The 14,130-nt window shown below is 58.3% G+C and overlaps 1 protein-coding gene across 7 annotated transcripts in view; it reads left to right on the top strand.

Moving 5' to 3' along the window:
• The window catches only part of ADGRL1 (adhesion G protein-coupled receptor L1), a 50,436-nt gene extending 38,906 nt beyond the window's left edge, over nt 1-11,530 (top strand). For 2 of the 7 annotated variants that reach the window (XM_040240920.1, XM_040240921.1), the window contains exons 5-20: nt 184-369; nt 691-729; nt 878-1,061; nt 1,217-1,339; nt 1,846-2,060; nt 2,357-2,527; nt 2,953-3,162; nt 3,281-3,501; nt 3,745-3,811; nt 4,282-4,373; nt 5,036-5,204; nt 6,449-6,577; nt 6,725-6,821; nt 6,903-7,031; nt 7,196-7,213; nt 7,677-11,530. In XM_040240920.1, coding sequence (XP_040096854.1) covers nt 184-369; nt 691-729; nt 878-1,061; nt 1,217-1,339; nt 1,846-2,060; nt 2,357-2,527; nt 2,953-3,162; nt 3,281-3,501; nt 3,745-3,811; nt 4,282-4,373; nt 5,036-5,204; nt 6,449-6,577; nt 6,725-6,821; nt 6,903-7,031; nt 7,196-7,213; nt 7,677-8,419 — 2,793 coding nt within the window. In that variant the 3' untranslated portion in view covers nt 8,420-11,530. Of the gene's footprint in view, nt 1-183; nt 370-690; nt 730-877; nt 1,062-1,216; nt 1,340-1,845; nt 2,061-2,356; nt 2,528-2,952; nt 3,163-3,280; nt 3,502-3,744; nt 3,812-4,281; nt 4,374-5,035; nt 5,205-6,448; nt 6,578-6,724; nt 6,822-6,902; nt 7,032-7,195; nt 7,592-7,676 lie in introns of all 7 variants that reach the window. The other 5 variants (XM_040240918.1, XM_040240917.1, XM_040240922.1 and 2 more) reach the window with 4 other exon arrangements.
• The last annotated feature ends 2,600 nt before the right edge of the window (nt 11,531-14,130 follow it).

Below are 14,130 nucleotides of genomic sequence, written 5' to 3'. Positions count from 1 at the left end.
GGGAGACAGGCCAGGGTCCACCCCTAGTCTCCAGAGGGGACAGACAGATGGGGAGGGCCAGGGCAGGCAGGGAGAAGGGGCCACAGAGAGGGATGAGAGGGGCTGAGCCAAGGCCGGGTGTGTGGAGAGAGAAGCAAGATGGTCCCTGACGAGACTGGGGGCTCCCCCTCCTGCCTCCTGCAGATCAAGAGTGGGGAGAACGCGGCCAACATTGCCAGCGAGCTGGCCCGCCACACCCGGGGCTCCATCTACGCGGGTGACGTGTCCTCCTCTGTGAAGCTGATGGAACAACTGCTGGACATTCTGGACGCCCAGCTGCAGGCGCTGCGGCCCATTGAGCGCGAGTCGGCCGGCAAGAACTACAACAAGGTGGGCCCGGCAGCAGGGGCCGTGGGGCAGAGGCACTGCCCTGGGAACCTGGGAGACACCCAGCCTGGCACTGCAGAGCCGGGCGGCCACCCACGGCCAGGAGAGGAGAAGGCGGGACAGAGCCCAGGCCGGCTGGGACTCCCTCCTGGATGGTCCTGGGGGTGCGGGGGCTCCCTTAGGCATGGCTCTTGCTCATGGGCTAGCCCCAGGTCAGTGGCAGAGACAGAAGAGGAAGCTCTCTGGTGCCCAGACGTGAGTGTTGGGGTTCGAGGAGAGAGGGGCTGGGAGACCAGGCCTCACCCCACCTCCTTCTTTCCCCAGATGCATAAGCGGGAGAGAACTTGCAAGGACTACATCAAGGTGAGGCCCAGGGGCTCCTGTCTCCGGAATGAGTGGGGCGGGCCCCAGGTGGCACTGGGGATAGAGGCTCGGAGAAGGGGGTGCGGAGCCCAGCTGGAGGGACTGAGGGACACGGGGGAGTCGCAGCATTGCCCCGCCACACTTGCAGGCTGTGGTGGAGACGGTGGACAACCTGCTGCGACCCGAGGCCCTCGAGTCCTGGAAGGACATGAACGCCACCGAGCAGGCGCACACAGCCACCATGCTGCTGGACGTCCTGGAAGAGGGCGCCTTCCTGCTGGCGGACAACGTCAGGGAGCCGGCCCGCTTCCTGGCCGCCAAGCAGAACGTGGGTGAGTGCTGCTGCCAGGTGGGGGCAAATTGGGGGTGGGGGGGGTCCTTGCTCCTCCTGGACATCCAGGGCTACCCTGGCCCTCAACCTTGCCTGGGCCTCTGGACTGTGGACAGGCCTCAACCCTGTGTGCCCTGCCACCCGCTGTCCCCACAGTCCTCGAGGTCACAGTCCTGAACACTGAGGGCCAAGTGCAGGAGCTGGTGTTCCCCCAGGAGTACCCGAGCGAGAACTCAATCCAGCTGTCTGCCAACACCATCAAGCAGAACAGCCGCAACGGTCAGTGTCCGAACCCTGAGCCGGCACCCCAGCTCCTCTCGTGGGGAAGTCCTTAACTCTGATCAGACTGACGACTCTGATGAGAGGTCAGAGCCCATAGCCACACACAGAGGTGTCCTTCATCCAAGTGAGTGTAACATTTCAGGGGATTCAGGGGGACCCCACAAAGCCCCATAGAACCTCAGACAGTTTGGAGGGGTCACTCCTGTGCGACAGCAGCCTGATCCTCAGAGTTTAGGGCAGGTTGTGCCATTTGAGATTATGGCCTAGAGAGGTTAGGGATTTGCTCAAGGTCACACAGAAAGTGAGAGGTGGGTGAGATGTGTCCTGGATTGCTACCCTGCCATTGGGAACTGCCTGCAACTGAGCAGCAGTCCCACGGAAGGGCTCCCAGAGCCCCACTTGCCTGGGCGGCAGCCTGACTTCAAAAGTCCCAGCGGCCAGTGTAACTGGAGGGTGGCACAGCCAGGGGCTGACAACACGCCTGCTGGGCCTGTCCTACCTAGGAGTGGTCAAGGTTGTCTTCATTCTCTACAACAACCTGGGCCTCTTCCTGTCCACCGAGAATGCCACGGTGAAGCTGGCGGGCGAAGCAGGCTCGGGGGGCCCAGGGGGCGCCTCCCTGGTGGTGAACTCACAGGTCATCGCAGCGTCCATCAACAAGGAGTCCAGCCGAGTCTTCCTGATGGACCCTGTCATCTTCACTGTGGCCCACCTGGAGGTGAGCTGAGATGTCCACTCCTTCCGTGAGTGTCTCAGCACCCTCCACTTTCCCAGGCTGCAGATCCATACCCCCCCCATGTGTTCACCCACCCCGAGAGCAAGTTACAACCCCTCCCTGGAGAAGCAGCCCCCCAGCTCCCACCTTAGCAGCTCAGGCCATCTGTCCCAGAGATCTCAGGCTGTGACCTGGAGCCAGAAGCCCCAGGCATGTCTCTCCTGCTTGTCCCCATGGTGGGGTGTTGGGGCTGGGGCTGGACTCTCAGCTCTGACCCCCCGGCCCCCACCCCGCAACAGGCCAAGAACCACTTCAACGCTAACTGCTCCTTCTGGAACTACTCAGAGCGCTCCATGCTGGGCTACTGGTCAACCCAGGGCTGCCGCCTGGTGGAGTCCAACAAGACCCATACCACATGTGCCTGCAGCCACCTCACCAATTTTGCTGTGCTCATGGCGCACCGCGAGATCGTAAGCTGGCCGGAGCCCCACTCCTCCTGGTGGGCCTGCTTGCTGGCTCAGCCTTGCATGGCCTCTTAGCACTGCTTGGGTGGTGCCAGGGAAGGCCACCTTCATGGGCGTAGGGGGGCCTGAGTCTTGCCCAGGGCAGGAGGCCACATGTCTGGCTCTCCCTAGTCCGAGTTCCACCTTCTCCCAAGGCCCACTGGAGAAGTAAGTTGGTGTCAACCTTTGCCATCTCTCCACAAGCCTGTCAGAGCATGGGAAGTGAGCGTGCCACTTGTAGAGGGGTGGGGGGCTGGCTAGTTGACCGAGGTGGGGTGGAAGGCCAGGTAGGTGGCAGAAGGCCCAGTGGGCTGCAGCTTGTGGCCCCCGGCCTAGCCCTTGTGTGCGTGCAAGGCCAGAGGTGCTCAGCGTGCCCCCTGCTCCTTCCCCAGTACCAGGGCCGCATCAATGAGCTGCTGCTGTCAGTCATCACGTGGGTGGGCATCGTCATCTCCCTGGTCTGCCTGGCCATCTGTATCTCCACCTTCTGCTTCCTGCGGGGGCTGCAGACCGACCGGAACACCATCCACAAGAACCTCTGCATCAACCTCTTCCTGGCGGAGCTGCTCTTCCTTGTCGGGATAGACAAGACTCAGTATGAGGTGGGTGGGACTCTGGGGCAGGAGTGGAAGGGACGGGGAGGAGAGGTGTGATGCCCACTGGCCGGTCGGCGGCCAGGGCAGCCCCTCACCTGTGTTGCTTCCCAACCCCTGCCCCCAGATCGCCTGCCCCATCTTTGCGGGCTTGCTGCACTACTTCTTCCTGGCCGCCTTCTCCTGGCTGTGCCTGGAAGGTGTGCATCTCTACCTGCTGCTGGTGGAGGTGTTTGAGAGCGAGTACTCCCGCACCAAGTACTACTACCTGGGCGGGTACTGCTTCCCTGCGCTGGTGGTGGGCATTGCGGCTGCCATCGACTACCGCAGCTATGGCACTGAGAAGGCGTGAGTGTCCCCTCCACCCCTCCACCCCGTCTCTCCTCCTTCTGGTTCCCTGCTCAGCAGCCTCCCTTGGGCCAGGACCCTCAGGACACTGGTCTCCTTTCTCCTGAGCTCTGGGGCCCAGCCATTAGAGTCCCTGGGCCCTGGGAGTCAGAGGGAGGGAAGGGTGCACCCCTTCTCCCCTGCCCGCCTCACTTCTCCCCTCCAAGCCCCACACCTCTCTTCCCGGCCCTGCTTCCTTTACAGTTGTTGGCTCCGAGTGGACAATTACTTCATCTGGAGCTTCATTGGGCCCGTATCCTTTGTTATTGTGGTGAGTTGGAAGGCAGTATCCCCAGCATTGAGTCTGTTCATCCAGACCAGCTCTGACCCCTAGACCCCCATCCTCCCCAAGCCCTTGAAAACTGAGCAGCCAACTGAGGCAAAAAGAGCAGCTTGCGTCTGTAAAGCTCCAGCACTGAGGTCTGTCTGTCTAGGAGCTGTGGTGTGAGCTCCTGCTCTGTGTCAGGCCCCGGGCTCTGTCCCCCCAGCCCCGAGAGCCACATTAACAGGCACCTAGGGGCAGGAAATGGCAACCCACTGCAGTATTCTTTCTTGGGAAATCCCACGAACAGAGGAGCCTGGGGGGTATAGTCCATGGGGTCGCAAAAAAGTTGGACATGGCTGAGCACACACACCAGCAGAGGGCACCCTGAAGCAGGGGCTGGCGGCTGGGATTCGGTCAGGAACCGCTGCCCAGAGGCAGAGGGGCCGCGAGCCAGCCCTCCCCTTGCCCTCCCGCAGGTGAACCTGGTGTTTCTCATGGTGACTCTGCACAAGATGGTCCGGAGCTCGTCCGTGCTCAAGCCTGACTCCAGTCGCCTCGACAACATTAAGTGAGCACCCCTCCCCGCACCCCTGCCCTGGCACCTCTGAGCTGGGCCAAGCCTCTCCCAGGCTTTCCTGAAACGTGGTGTTCTCACCTCTGGGTTGCTTTTTAAGGACGAAGGTGGTGTTTTACTATGTTCTTTCTGTGTCTGTTTAACAAGTATTAGAAAACACGGTGTTAGCCCATCCAATGAAGGTTTCAGGCACATCGCCGCTTTGGGTGAGACTGAGTTCACAGAGCAAGCACAGGGAGTGCCCTGGAGGTCCGGTGGTCAGGATTCAGTGCTTTCACTGCCAAGGGTGTGGGTTCAGTCCCTGGTTGGGGAGCTAAAGATCCCGCAAGCTGTGCAAGGTGGCCAAAAAAAATACGTGAGTCCATTTCAGGGTACCTTAAAGACATATAGGCAGCAGAAGATAGATTAAAGGTTTGGAAGTGTGGCCAAGAGGATGAAGGATGCAGGAGAATGACCGGCTATTCAGAGAACCCTGACCCCCCGACCTCCACATGCCCCCCAGGCCTAGCTGGGCTGATGAGTGTCGCTGGCCAGGCCTGCTCATGCCAGGGCACCGTCCAGACTTGCTGAAATAGGGATGCGCAGCAGGGCCCTGGGGGTGGTGTCCCCGACGGCGGGGACTCTGACGTCCTATCTCCTCCCCATCCCACCCCCAGATCCTGGGCCCTGGGGGCCATTGCACTGCTCTTCCTGCTGGGCCTCACGTGGGCTTTCGGCCTCCTCTTCATCAACAAGGAGTCGGTGGTCATGGCGTATCTCTTCACCACCTTCAATGCCTTCCAGGGGGTCTTCATCTTTGTCTTTCACTGCGCCTTACAGAAGAAGGTAAGTTCCTGGGAAGGGGGCCAGGGGCCTGCCTTCTGCAGCGGGACCTGTGTCTTCCTGGAGGGAAGCACAGGTTCAGGCAGGTTCTAGCCCATGGTGAGGAGGGTTCCGGAAGAGAGCAAGACACAGGAGCCCAGAGGAATGAGAAAGCAAGACAGATGTGGGGAGTCAGGAGAGCTCAGGGCAGGGACACGGCTTAGGGTGTAGATCAAGCCTGTGGAGGAATACGGCTCTGGGTGCCACCCAGACAGAACATTTCCTACTTTAATAGTTGCAGGGTAAACCATGAGTTTTGTGGTGACAGGAAGTTTCCTTTTTAAATAAAGGGTGTTAAAGTCTGAATCTTAAAAATAAAATAAAGAGGTAACAGAAGCAGAGGAATGTGGAGAAGAGCGTACAGGCTGTAGATTCAAGACGGAAGCCAGGGAAACGGAGCCAAGGAGTGTTAGACTTCATCTTGAAGGCAGTGGGGAGCCCCAGTCAGGCCGTTGTTGGTCTCAGAGGACAGTGAGGTGGGTGACGGCTGCACAGGGGAATGAAGCAGGCAGGGGTCACTGGTCTTGGCTGCAAGGTCAGCTGTGTTCCTGTTCTGATGACAGGTCCTCACTGGGCGCACAGCGACAGTGGCATCCTTACAGGGCTCCCCCGCCGGCCCGCGGGGTCCGCCCTGGGATCCCCCGTTTCTCCCCGTTCCTCCAGCCACGCTCTGTCTTCTGTCCGCAGACACTCAGGCGTGGGCCTCCCTCAGGACTTGTCCCCTGCCCCTCCCCAGATATCTGCGGGGCCCGCTGCCTCGTTTCTTTCAGGTCTTTGCCAAAATGTCTCCTTAGTGAGTGCCCCCGCTCCCCCATCTGTTGGAAATCACCACCCGCCAGCCCTGCCTAAGCCCCAGCCATGCCTCTCTGGGCAGACAGCCCACACTGAACCTGTAGATGTGTTCAGTCTGTATCTGCTGGAAGATGCCAGCTCTGAGAAGGAGGGCTTTGTTTCTGATTTGCATTTGTCCTTGGGGCCTAAACCACACTTGGCGCATAGAAGATGCTCCTTGAAGGCCTGCTGAGCGAATGAACAGATGAGAGCGTAATGGGGAAGGTGGAGAAAGGAAGATGGGCCTGAGTGAGAAGAGAGCGGCAGGCGGGGATGGCGGGGTTTCTGCTGCCCACCAGCAGCCTGGTCTCAGGCGTCTGCCGAGGCCGGGGCTCCTGCTGCCAGCTGCCCGCCCCCCCCCCACCCCCCGCCCGCAGGTGCACAAGGAGTACAGCAAGTGCCTGCGGCACTCCTACTGCTGCGTCCGCTCCCCGCCCGGGGGCGCGCACGGCTCACTCAAGACCTCGGCCATGCGGAGCAACGCCCGCTACTACACAGGGACCCAGGTACAGGCAGGGCCCGTGCCCGGGCTGAGGGCCAGACCAAGCACCCCAGGCGCAGGGCAGCTCTCCGCCCAGGTCCCTGGTGGTGCCCGTCAGGCGCGGGGAGGATGAGCGGCCCGAGTGCCCTTCATGTCTGGGTTATGTCCCCAGAGCCGAATCCGGAGGATGTGGAACGACACCGTGAGGAAGCAGACGGAATCCTCCTTCATGGCGGGAGACATCAACAGCACTCCTACCCTGAACCGAGGTGAGGGGGCACTCCTGAGCCCCGCCTGCGCTCCCTTTGAGGTTCTCCCAGCTGCCTTGTGACCGCCTCCCTCCTGGGCAGGTACCATGGGGAACCACCTGTTGACCAACCCTGTGCTGCAGCCCCGTGGGGGCACCAGCCCCTACAACACCCTCATTGCTGAGTCAGTGGGCTTCAACCCCTCCTCGCCCCCAGTCTTCAACTCCCCAGGTGAGAGAGAGCATGCTGGTGCTGGCACAGGGTGCCAGGTCTGGGGGTGGGGAGGGTCTCTACGGGGGGGCACCCTCTCGCCTCCCGAACTGGACGGAGCCTAGACCTGGCATTCTGAGCTTGCTCTCACCTTCTCTCTCTTCCCTCCTGGCTGGCACCTGCAGGGAGCTACCGGGAACCCAGTAAGTGTGACTGTTTCCTGGTGACATTTCCAAGGGTGGGACAAGAGAGGAATGCGACAGCAGCCCCCTTAGGTGACCACACCTCAGAGAGAAGAACTGGGGTGCCCCCCCACAGACAGGAGTCTCTGGCTTGGCAGCCGGCTGGATGATGTGGCATTAGGTGGGGAGTCACGGTGATGGAGATCACAGGAAAGGGACCTGGCCACCCAGGCGCCTCATACTGCTGAGTCTCCAAGTCCCCAGGTGGGAGGGGACCCTGGGGAAATCGGTCCCCACCCCCACTAACCGTCTGCTGAGCTGGTTCCCCACTGCCAGTGAGGAAGAGAGGGAATAGAAGACCCCAGACCCCAGGGACGGGGTGAACCCAGGGAAAGCCAGGTGAAGACAGACACCCACCTCCCACGTGGCCCACATCCCTTCCACTGCCCGGCTCTCCTCCTGAGCCGCTCCCTTCCGCCTGCAGAGCACCCCTTGGGAGGCCGGGAAGCCTGCGGCATGGACACGCTGCCCCTCAACGGCAACTTCAACAACAGCTACTCCTTGCGAAGCGGGGATTTCCCTCCCGGGGACGGGGCCCCTGAGCCCCCTCGAGGCCGGAATCTGGCCGACGCCGCTGCCTTCGAGAAGATGATCATCTCGGAGCTGGTGCACAATAACCTGCGGGGGGGCAGCAGCGGAGCCAAGGGCCCTCCACCACCGGAGCCCCCTGTGCCACCAGTGCCAGGGGGCAGCGGGGAGGAAGAGGCCGGCGGGCCCGGGGGCGCTGACCGGGCAGAGATCGAACTTCTCTACAAGGCCCTGGAGGAGCCACTGCTGCTGCCCCGGGCCCAGTCGGTGCTGTACCAGAGCGATCTGGACGAGTCGGAGAGCTGCACGGCGGAGGATGGAGCCACCAGCCGGCCCCTCTCCTCACCTCCAGGCCGGGACTCCCTCTACGCCAGCGGGGCCAACCTGCGGGACTCGCCCTCCTACCCGGACAGCAGCCCCGAGGGGCCCAGTGAGGCCCTGCCCCCACCCCCACCCGCACCCCCTGGTCCCCCTGAAATCTACTACACCTCGCGCCCGCCGGCCCTGGTGGCCCGGAACCCCCTGCAGGGCTACTACCAGGTCCGGCGGCCCAGCCACGAGGGCTACCTGGCGGCCCCTGGCCTTGAGGGGCCAGGCCCCGACGGGGACGGGCAGATGCAACTGGTTACCAGTCTCTGAGGGACCTCATGGACCGGGGGCTGGTGGCCCGGGCCAGGGAGGGGCCCCTGGGCGGGGCTCGTGGGAGAGGGAGACTGATGGAGACAGTGGCTGATGGGCCACTCTCTCCAGGCGCCCCTTGGCCGTGGGCCCTCCAGGCCCCTTGGGGGCTGCGCTGTGGGGGCCCGAGGTGCAGGGTTCACAGACAGGGTTTCCCACCAGCCATGTGCACCAGCTCAATTCGGGGGAAGTGCAGTGAGGAGCCAAGAGGCCCCCAGGGGAGTGAGGAAGGAGACATTGGAAGGGTGCAGCCCACCCTTGACTTCCCCCACCCCCTCCCCGACCCTTCCTGCTCCCTGGAGGGAAATGAGGATTCTGCCTGCCCTGGGCCAAAGGCCCTGCTGGATGAAGCCTGTCAGCTGCTCCTCTCTTTGCAGCCGAAAGTGCTGCCGGCTGCACCCAGATGGAGCAGTGGGCACAGGACAGATGGACAGGTTCCTCTGCACTCCAGTTCCCTGCTCCTTGGAGACTGGGGCCGCTGGCCTGGGAGAGCGCCCTCGGGGAGAAAGCCCCAGGGCGAGAGGAACGGGCGGTTGTGGCTGGTGGTTTACAGGTGGAACTTTCTTTGAAGCTCCTTCTCTCTGCTCTTCATCCCTGCTTTCCCCGGCAAGCCTGCCTCCGCAGCCCTCCCTGAGTGCACCCAATGACCCCCTCCCTTGGGGTGACTCCTGATGAAGCACAACTCCCCGCAGGGCCCCCAGCCCACAGGGGTGGCCGTATTTGAGCAGTTCCCAGTCCTGTGGGCTCGGCTATCGGGGGAGCAGATTTTGGGTCTGGAGCTCCCTGGGGAGTGGGTCCTGGGCTTGGATCTTTCCCTAGGGGGCCCTCTTACCCCCCTCCTCTCTCTTCTCCTCCTCCTCTTCCCCCATTGCTGTAAATATTTCAATGAAATGGAAAAGAAAAAAAAAGACAAAAAAAAAGAAAGAAAGAAAATCTCATCACTTGAAGCCACCGGGAGCCTGCGGCCCGGCCAGCTCGGGATTTGTCCGGAGCAGAGCTGCGCCGCTGGGCCCTGGCAGCCAGGACTTCTCCATGTATGTGTGCATCCCCCAGCCGGGGTGGGCGGGCCACCAGAGCAGCTTTTTACAATCCAGAGACAAAATCTAGAAGCAACATCGAAACAAAGAACCCGTTTCCTTGCCCCCCGGCACCTGGTTCTGTCGCCCCCCACAACCCTCCCGGTTCGCCTCTCCCTGGCATCAGTTAGCCCTCCTGGGGCGTGTACCTCACTGCCTGCCCCAGGGCTCGGCCCAGTCTCCCCTGCCCCTCCCCGTGGCCTGGGGAGGCACCCTCACGCCCAAAGATGCTTCTGCTGAGATGGCTGCGCTGTCCCTTTGACTTCCTGCTTCTTGTATATTGCTTCTGGGACTGAGGGCCTGGGAAGAAGGGGCTGATTTCCTGCCTAGAGAAGTTGACGGGAAGGAAAATGAGGGCAGCGGTGTTTGCTGGGGGCGGGTAGGACTGGGAAGGAAGGAATGGGAGTGGTGAGGTGGTCTTTCACCAGGTGGGGAGGCTGAAGCTGAGAGGTCGCCTTGCCTCCCCTCCACCCTCCCGCAGGAGAGGCAAAGCCAGGTACTAGGGCCTGGCTGGGGTGTCTCCTGAGGACCTCCCTGCCCCCTCTCCAGTCTGTCTCCCTGGCCTTTCCAGCAACCCTCCCCCCACCTCTTTGGAGGTAGCGTAGTCCCATTGCCATAGCCCAGCCCTGTCATTGCCATTTCCCCAGGGGTAGCCCTCCACCTTTGCTCTGACTCCTCATCTCTTTTGTCCCTCTTTTCTCACAAGTGCCATGAGTTTTCAAACATCTTCGGGTCTCAGCCTGCTGCTGCCATGAACTTCTTTGGGTTCAGGGGGAGGGACTCTAGGGAGGAACTGGGGAAAGGGTTGGAGGGGTGGCTGGAGGGACCCTTTTTGCTGCTAGAAAGCCCCTCCCTTCTCCTGAGGAGCTGGGGCTGGCTGGTCCCCATCAGTTAGGGGAGAAGGGGCCAGACCAAAGAAGCTGGTTTGTCCCATGCCGGGGGACAGGAGTGGGGAGAAGGTAAGGCTGGGTTCCATCTGTTTTCTGGAAGGGAGGGTTAACCCCTTTCACCAGACCATGGGCAGGTCTGAGCGGAGGGGAGGAAGGATGGGAACGGTCTCGCCCAGGTGGCTCCTTGAGGAAGGTATGGGGCAGCTCCACCGCTTCCCTTGACTTCATTAGGCCAGAATTCCTCTGTGGAGACTAGAGAGCTGCTGGGAGACGAGGGTAGGTGGAAGGGTGGGCCTGGCCCAGGCATCAGCCAGGCTATAGAGTCAGGCCTCCTCTGGCACCAGCAGAGAGGTCTGGAAGAGCTGGGGGTGGCGGGGGTAGAGGTCCCGGGGACTGGAGGCAAGCAAGGCGCCCAGCTTCCTCTTCCCTGCCCAGTCCTTTTCTCTCTCCAGACTGACAATCAAGGGGAGAGAGAGGGTGCAGCGGGTCCCGGGGCTCCCACTCCAGGCAGAATCCCCAAGGTGGGCTCCCAGGCCTCAGAGCTGTGTGGCAGGGCCCCCTGGTCGGTAGGTCTGGACATGCCGCAGTCCAGCACGAGGCTACCCTGAGCGCCCAGGTGTCCCCCCACCCCCGCCAGACCTGGTGCCTTGACGCCCCCACCCCAGCTGGGACAGTGTAGAGAAGGAAGGGTCTTGGTTTCCTCTCCTACTCCCTTCCTTGGGCTCCTGAATTCATTTGCTTTGAAATCTTGTTAATTATTTTTCTTCGGGTTTGGTGTTTTTTTTGGGGGGGGGGGGTTGGTTTTCCTTGCCTTCCTTTCTCTCAGTGTCTCCACCTCTTCCCCTGTGTCTTTCTCACTGTCTCTGTGTTCCTCTTCTCTCACCCTCAGTTTCTCTCTGTCCATTCGGGCCTCCTCCCCTCTTCTCCCATGACCCCAGTCCCTCCTTGGTCTCCTTTTCGATATGCCAAACCAATTTTGGGTCGAGTGCATTTAACGAGAACAAAACAAAAGGCTCATAACAACAAGAACGTTTCAGAAAAAAACAAAAAGTTTTAAAAAAAATTGTTGAGTCAAAAATCAATAAAGAAATTAAGATTTCTTGGAATGACAAGAGTGGCATGACTCATTGAGGTGGGGGGGGCGGTTGGGGGGTGTGGTGAGTGAGTGGCTCTTTACAGAGCATCCCTGTGAGGCTGTGACACAGTGAGGAACCTGCACTGCCGTTCAGAACCCATGGCAGAGGCCTGGTGCGTCAGCCAGCCATCCATGTTCACAGCACTTGGTGGGCTCAAGGGCCTAGCTGGGCAATTCAGGGGCAATTTCCCTCTCAAGCCTCACAAATGCTTTGGGTGGAGGGTGCTTGTGCTCCATCTGACAGGTGGGGAAGCAGGCCTACAGCACCTGGATGCACGTCCCAGTCTCTGGGCTAGGCCACTGTGCCACATGGTGTCTCAGCCAAGCCCTTCTGGGCCTGGACATCTGTCCACAGGCTATGTTAAGAGCCAAACCCAGGAACCATACGCTGCAACTTGTGTGATTCCAACTGCCATTCCTGGACTCCCACATGTTACTGGAGTGGTGCATTTTTGATCGTGACAGCACAGTGGAATGGCATCATGTGTATCTCACTTTCTCAAATACAGGAGCCAATATTCAGAAAGGAATGACCAAACAGTCCTAGAACCTCTCTCTATGTCCGTCTGCCCTCAACACAGGCATCTGGGGTACCACCCTCTGTCATTCCTCTCCCCAGCTACTCCTTCCCAGTCTCCATGCCGGTTCCCTCTCATCTCCTGACCTCTTAATGCTGACAGGCCCAAGGGTTCAGCCTTGGACCTTTACCTACACTCACTCCCTGGAAGATCTCATCCCATTTCATGGTTTTAAATAAAGTTGACCCTTCAGCAACATACCACCACACAGGTCCACTCAGATGAGGATATTTTTTTAATAAGTATATTGGAAACATTTTTGGAGATTTGCAACAATTGGTAAAAACTCAGGTATAGCCTAGAAATATTTTTAAAAAATTAAGAAAGGTATATCATGAATGCATAAAATATAGAGATACTATTTTATCATTTATTACTATAAAATGTGGGCTTTCCAGGTGGCTCAGTAGTAAAGAAACCATCTGCCGATGCAGGAGACCCTGGGTCGATCCTTGGGTGGGGAAGATCCCCTGCAGAAGGAAATGGTAACCCACTCCAGTATTCTTGCCTGGGAAACCGCCTGGACAGAGGAGCATGGCGGGCTACATTCCGTGGGGTCACAAAAGAGCCGGACATGATTTAGTGACTAAACAATCATAAAATATATACATATCGATTATAAAAAGTTGAAGTTAAAACTTATCAAAACTTTCGGACTTACAGACCATACATGGTGCCACTGACCACACAAGGCTCCCATAAAGCAATCGTTGCTGCTGCTTCATTACCAATGAGTGAAGCATTATACCTGTAAATAAAAATGAACTTCTTTTTCACAGTTATCTAATTTCATTTTTGATGTCCACTGTTAGGAATATGTGTAACATCTACAGTGTTTTTTTTGTATCATATAAGAAAATACTGATGTAGGTACTGAGAGACAATTCATCTTGTAGACAGATAAGGTAAACTTATGGTATTGATAACTATAGTACAGTATTGTAAATGTATTTTCTCTTCCTTATGATTTTCTTAATAGTTTCTTTTCTACAGCTTATTTTACTTTAAGAATACAGGATATAATACATATAACATACAAAATATGTATTAATTTACTTTATGTTTTTGGTAAGGCTTCCAGTCAACAGTAGGCTATTAGTAGTTAAGTTCTGGGGGAGACAAAAGTTATACATGGAGGGACTGATCTGGCAGTCCAGTGGTTAAGACTCTTGTGTTTCCACTGCAGGGGACTCAGGTTCAACCCCTGGTGGGGGAACATGCTGTGTAGTGCAGTCAGAAAAAAGAAAAGTTACATATGGATTTTTGATTGCACCAGGGTCAGCACCCCAAACTCCTGCATTGCTCAAGGTCAGCTGTACCATCTATTCTACTGATGATTTCCAAATGTAGAGCTCCAGCCTGAACTTCCATCTCGAGCTCTAGATTCATTTACATCTAATGAACCACTCCACATCTTCCCCCGGGTGTCTGGTGAGATCTCAAATGTAATGTGTCCTGAAGCCAGCTACACACACCTGCTCCAGTTCCTCCTAATGTAATGTGTCCTGAAGCCAGCTATACACACAGACACACACACATACCTGCTCCAGTTCCTCCTACCGGCTTCACCTTGGTTAACAGCAAGTCCATCCTGAGATTCAAGATAAGACCCTGGAGCCCCCCTTGAATTCACTCACTGTTTCATACCCCACGTCTAATCTGAAGCAGATGCAATGGTGGCTCTAACTTTAAAGTACCCAATTAACTAGTTCTTACTACCTTGGTTCAAGCCCCCACCGTCTCTCACCAGGACCATGGTAACAGTCCACGAACTAGCTCCCTTGTCCCTCTTCAGGCTTTTCTCAACACAGAAACCAAAGTGATCTCAATAAGCATACTTTTGTCCCTCCTCGGCTTAAAGCCCGGAAGGCCTCCTCCTGGCCCAGACAAAAGGGCCAGGACAGCAAAATGGCCCACAGGCTCTCCAGCATCAGATCTCACCCCCATGGCTCTCCTCCTTCCCTCCACTCTAGTCACACTGGGGTCTTCACCA

This window comes from Oryx dammah, unplaced genomic scaffold (genome assembly GCF_014754425.2).
Source record: "Oryx dammah isolate SB20612 unplaced genomic scaffold, SCBI_Odam_1.1 HiC_scaffold_5, whole genome shotgun sequence".
Classification (NCBI taxonomy): Eukaryota; Metazoa; Chordata; class Mammalia; order Artiodactyla; family Bovidae; genus Oryx; species Oryx dammah.
Note: the sequence above shows the minus strand (reverse complement) of the source record. Positions and strands in the feature narration are given on the sequence as shown.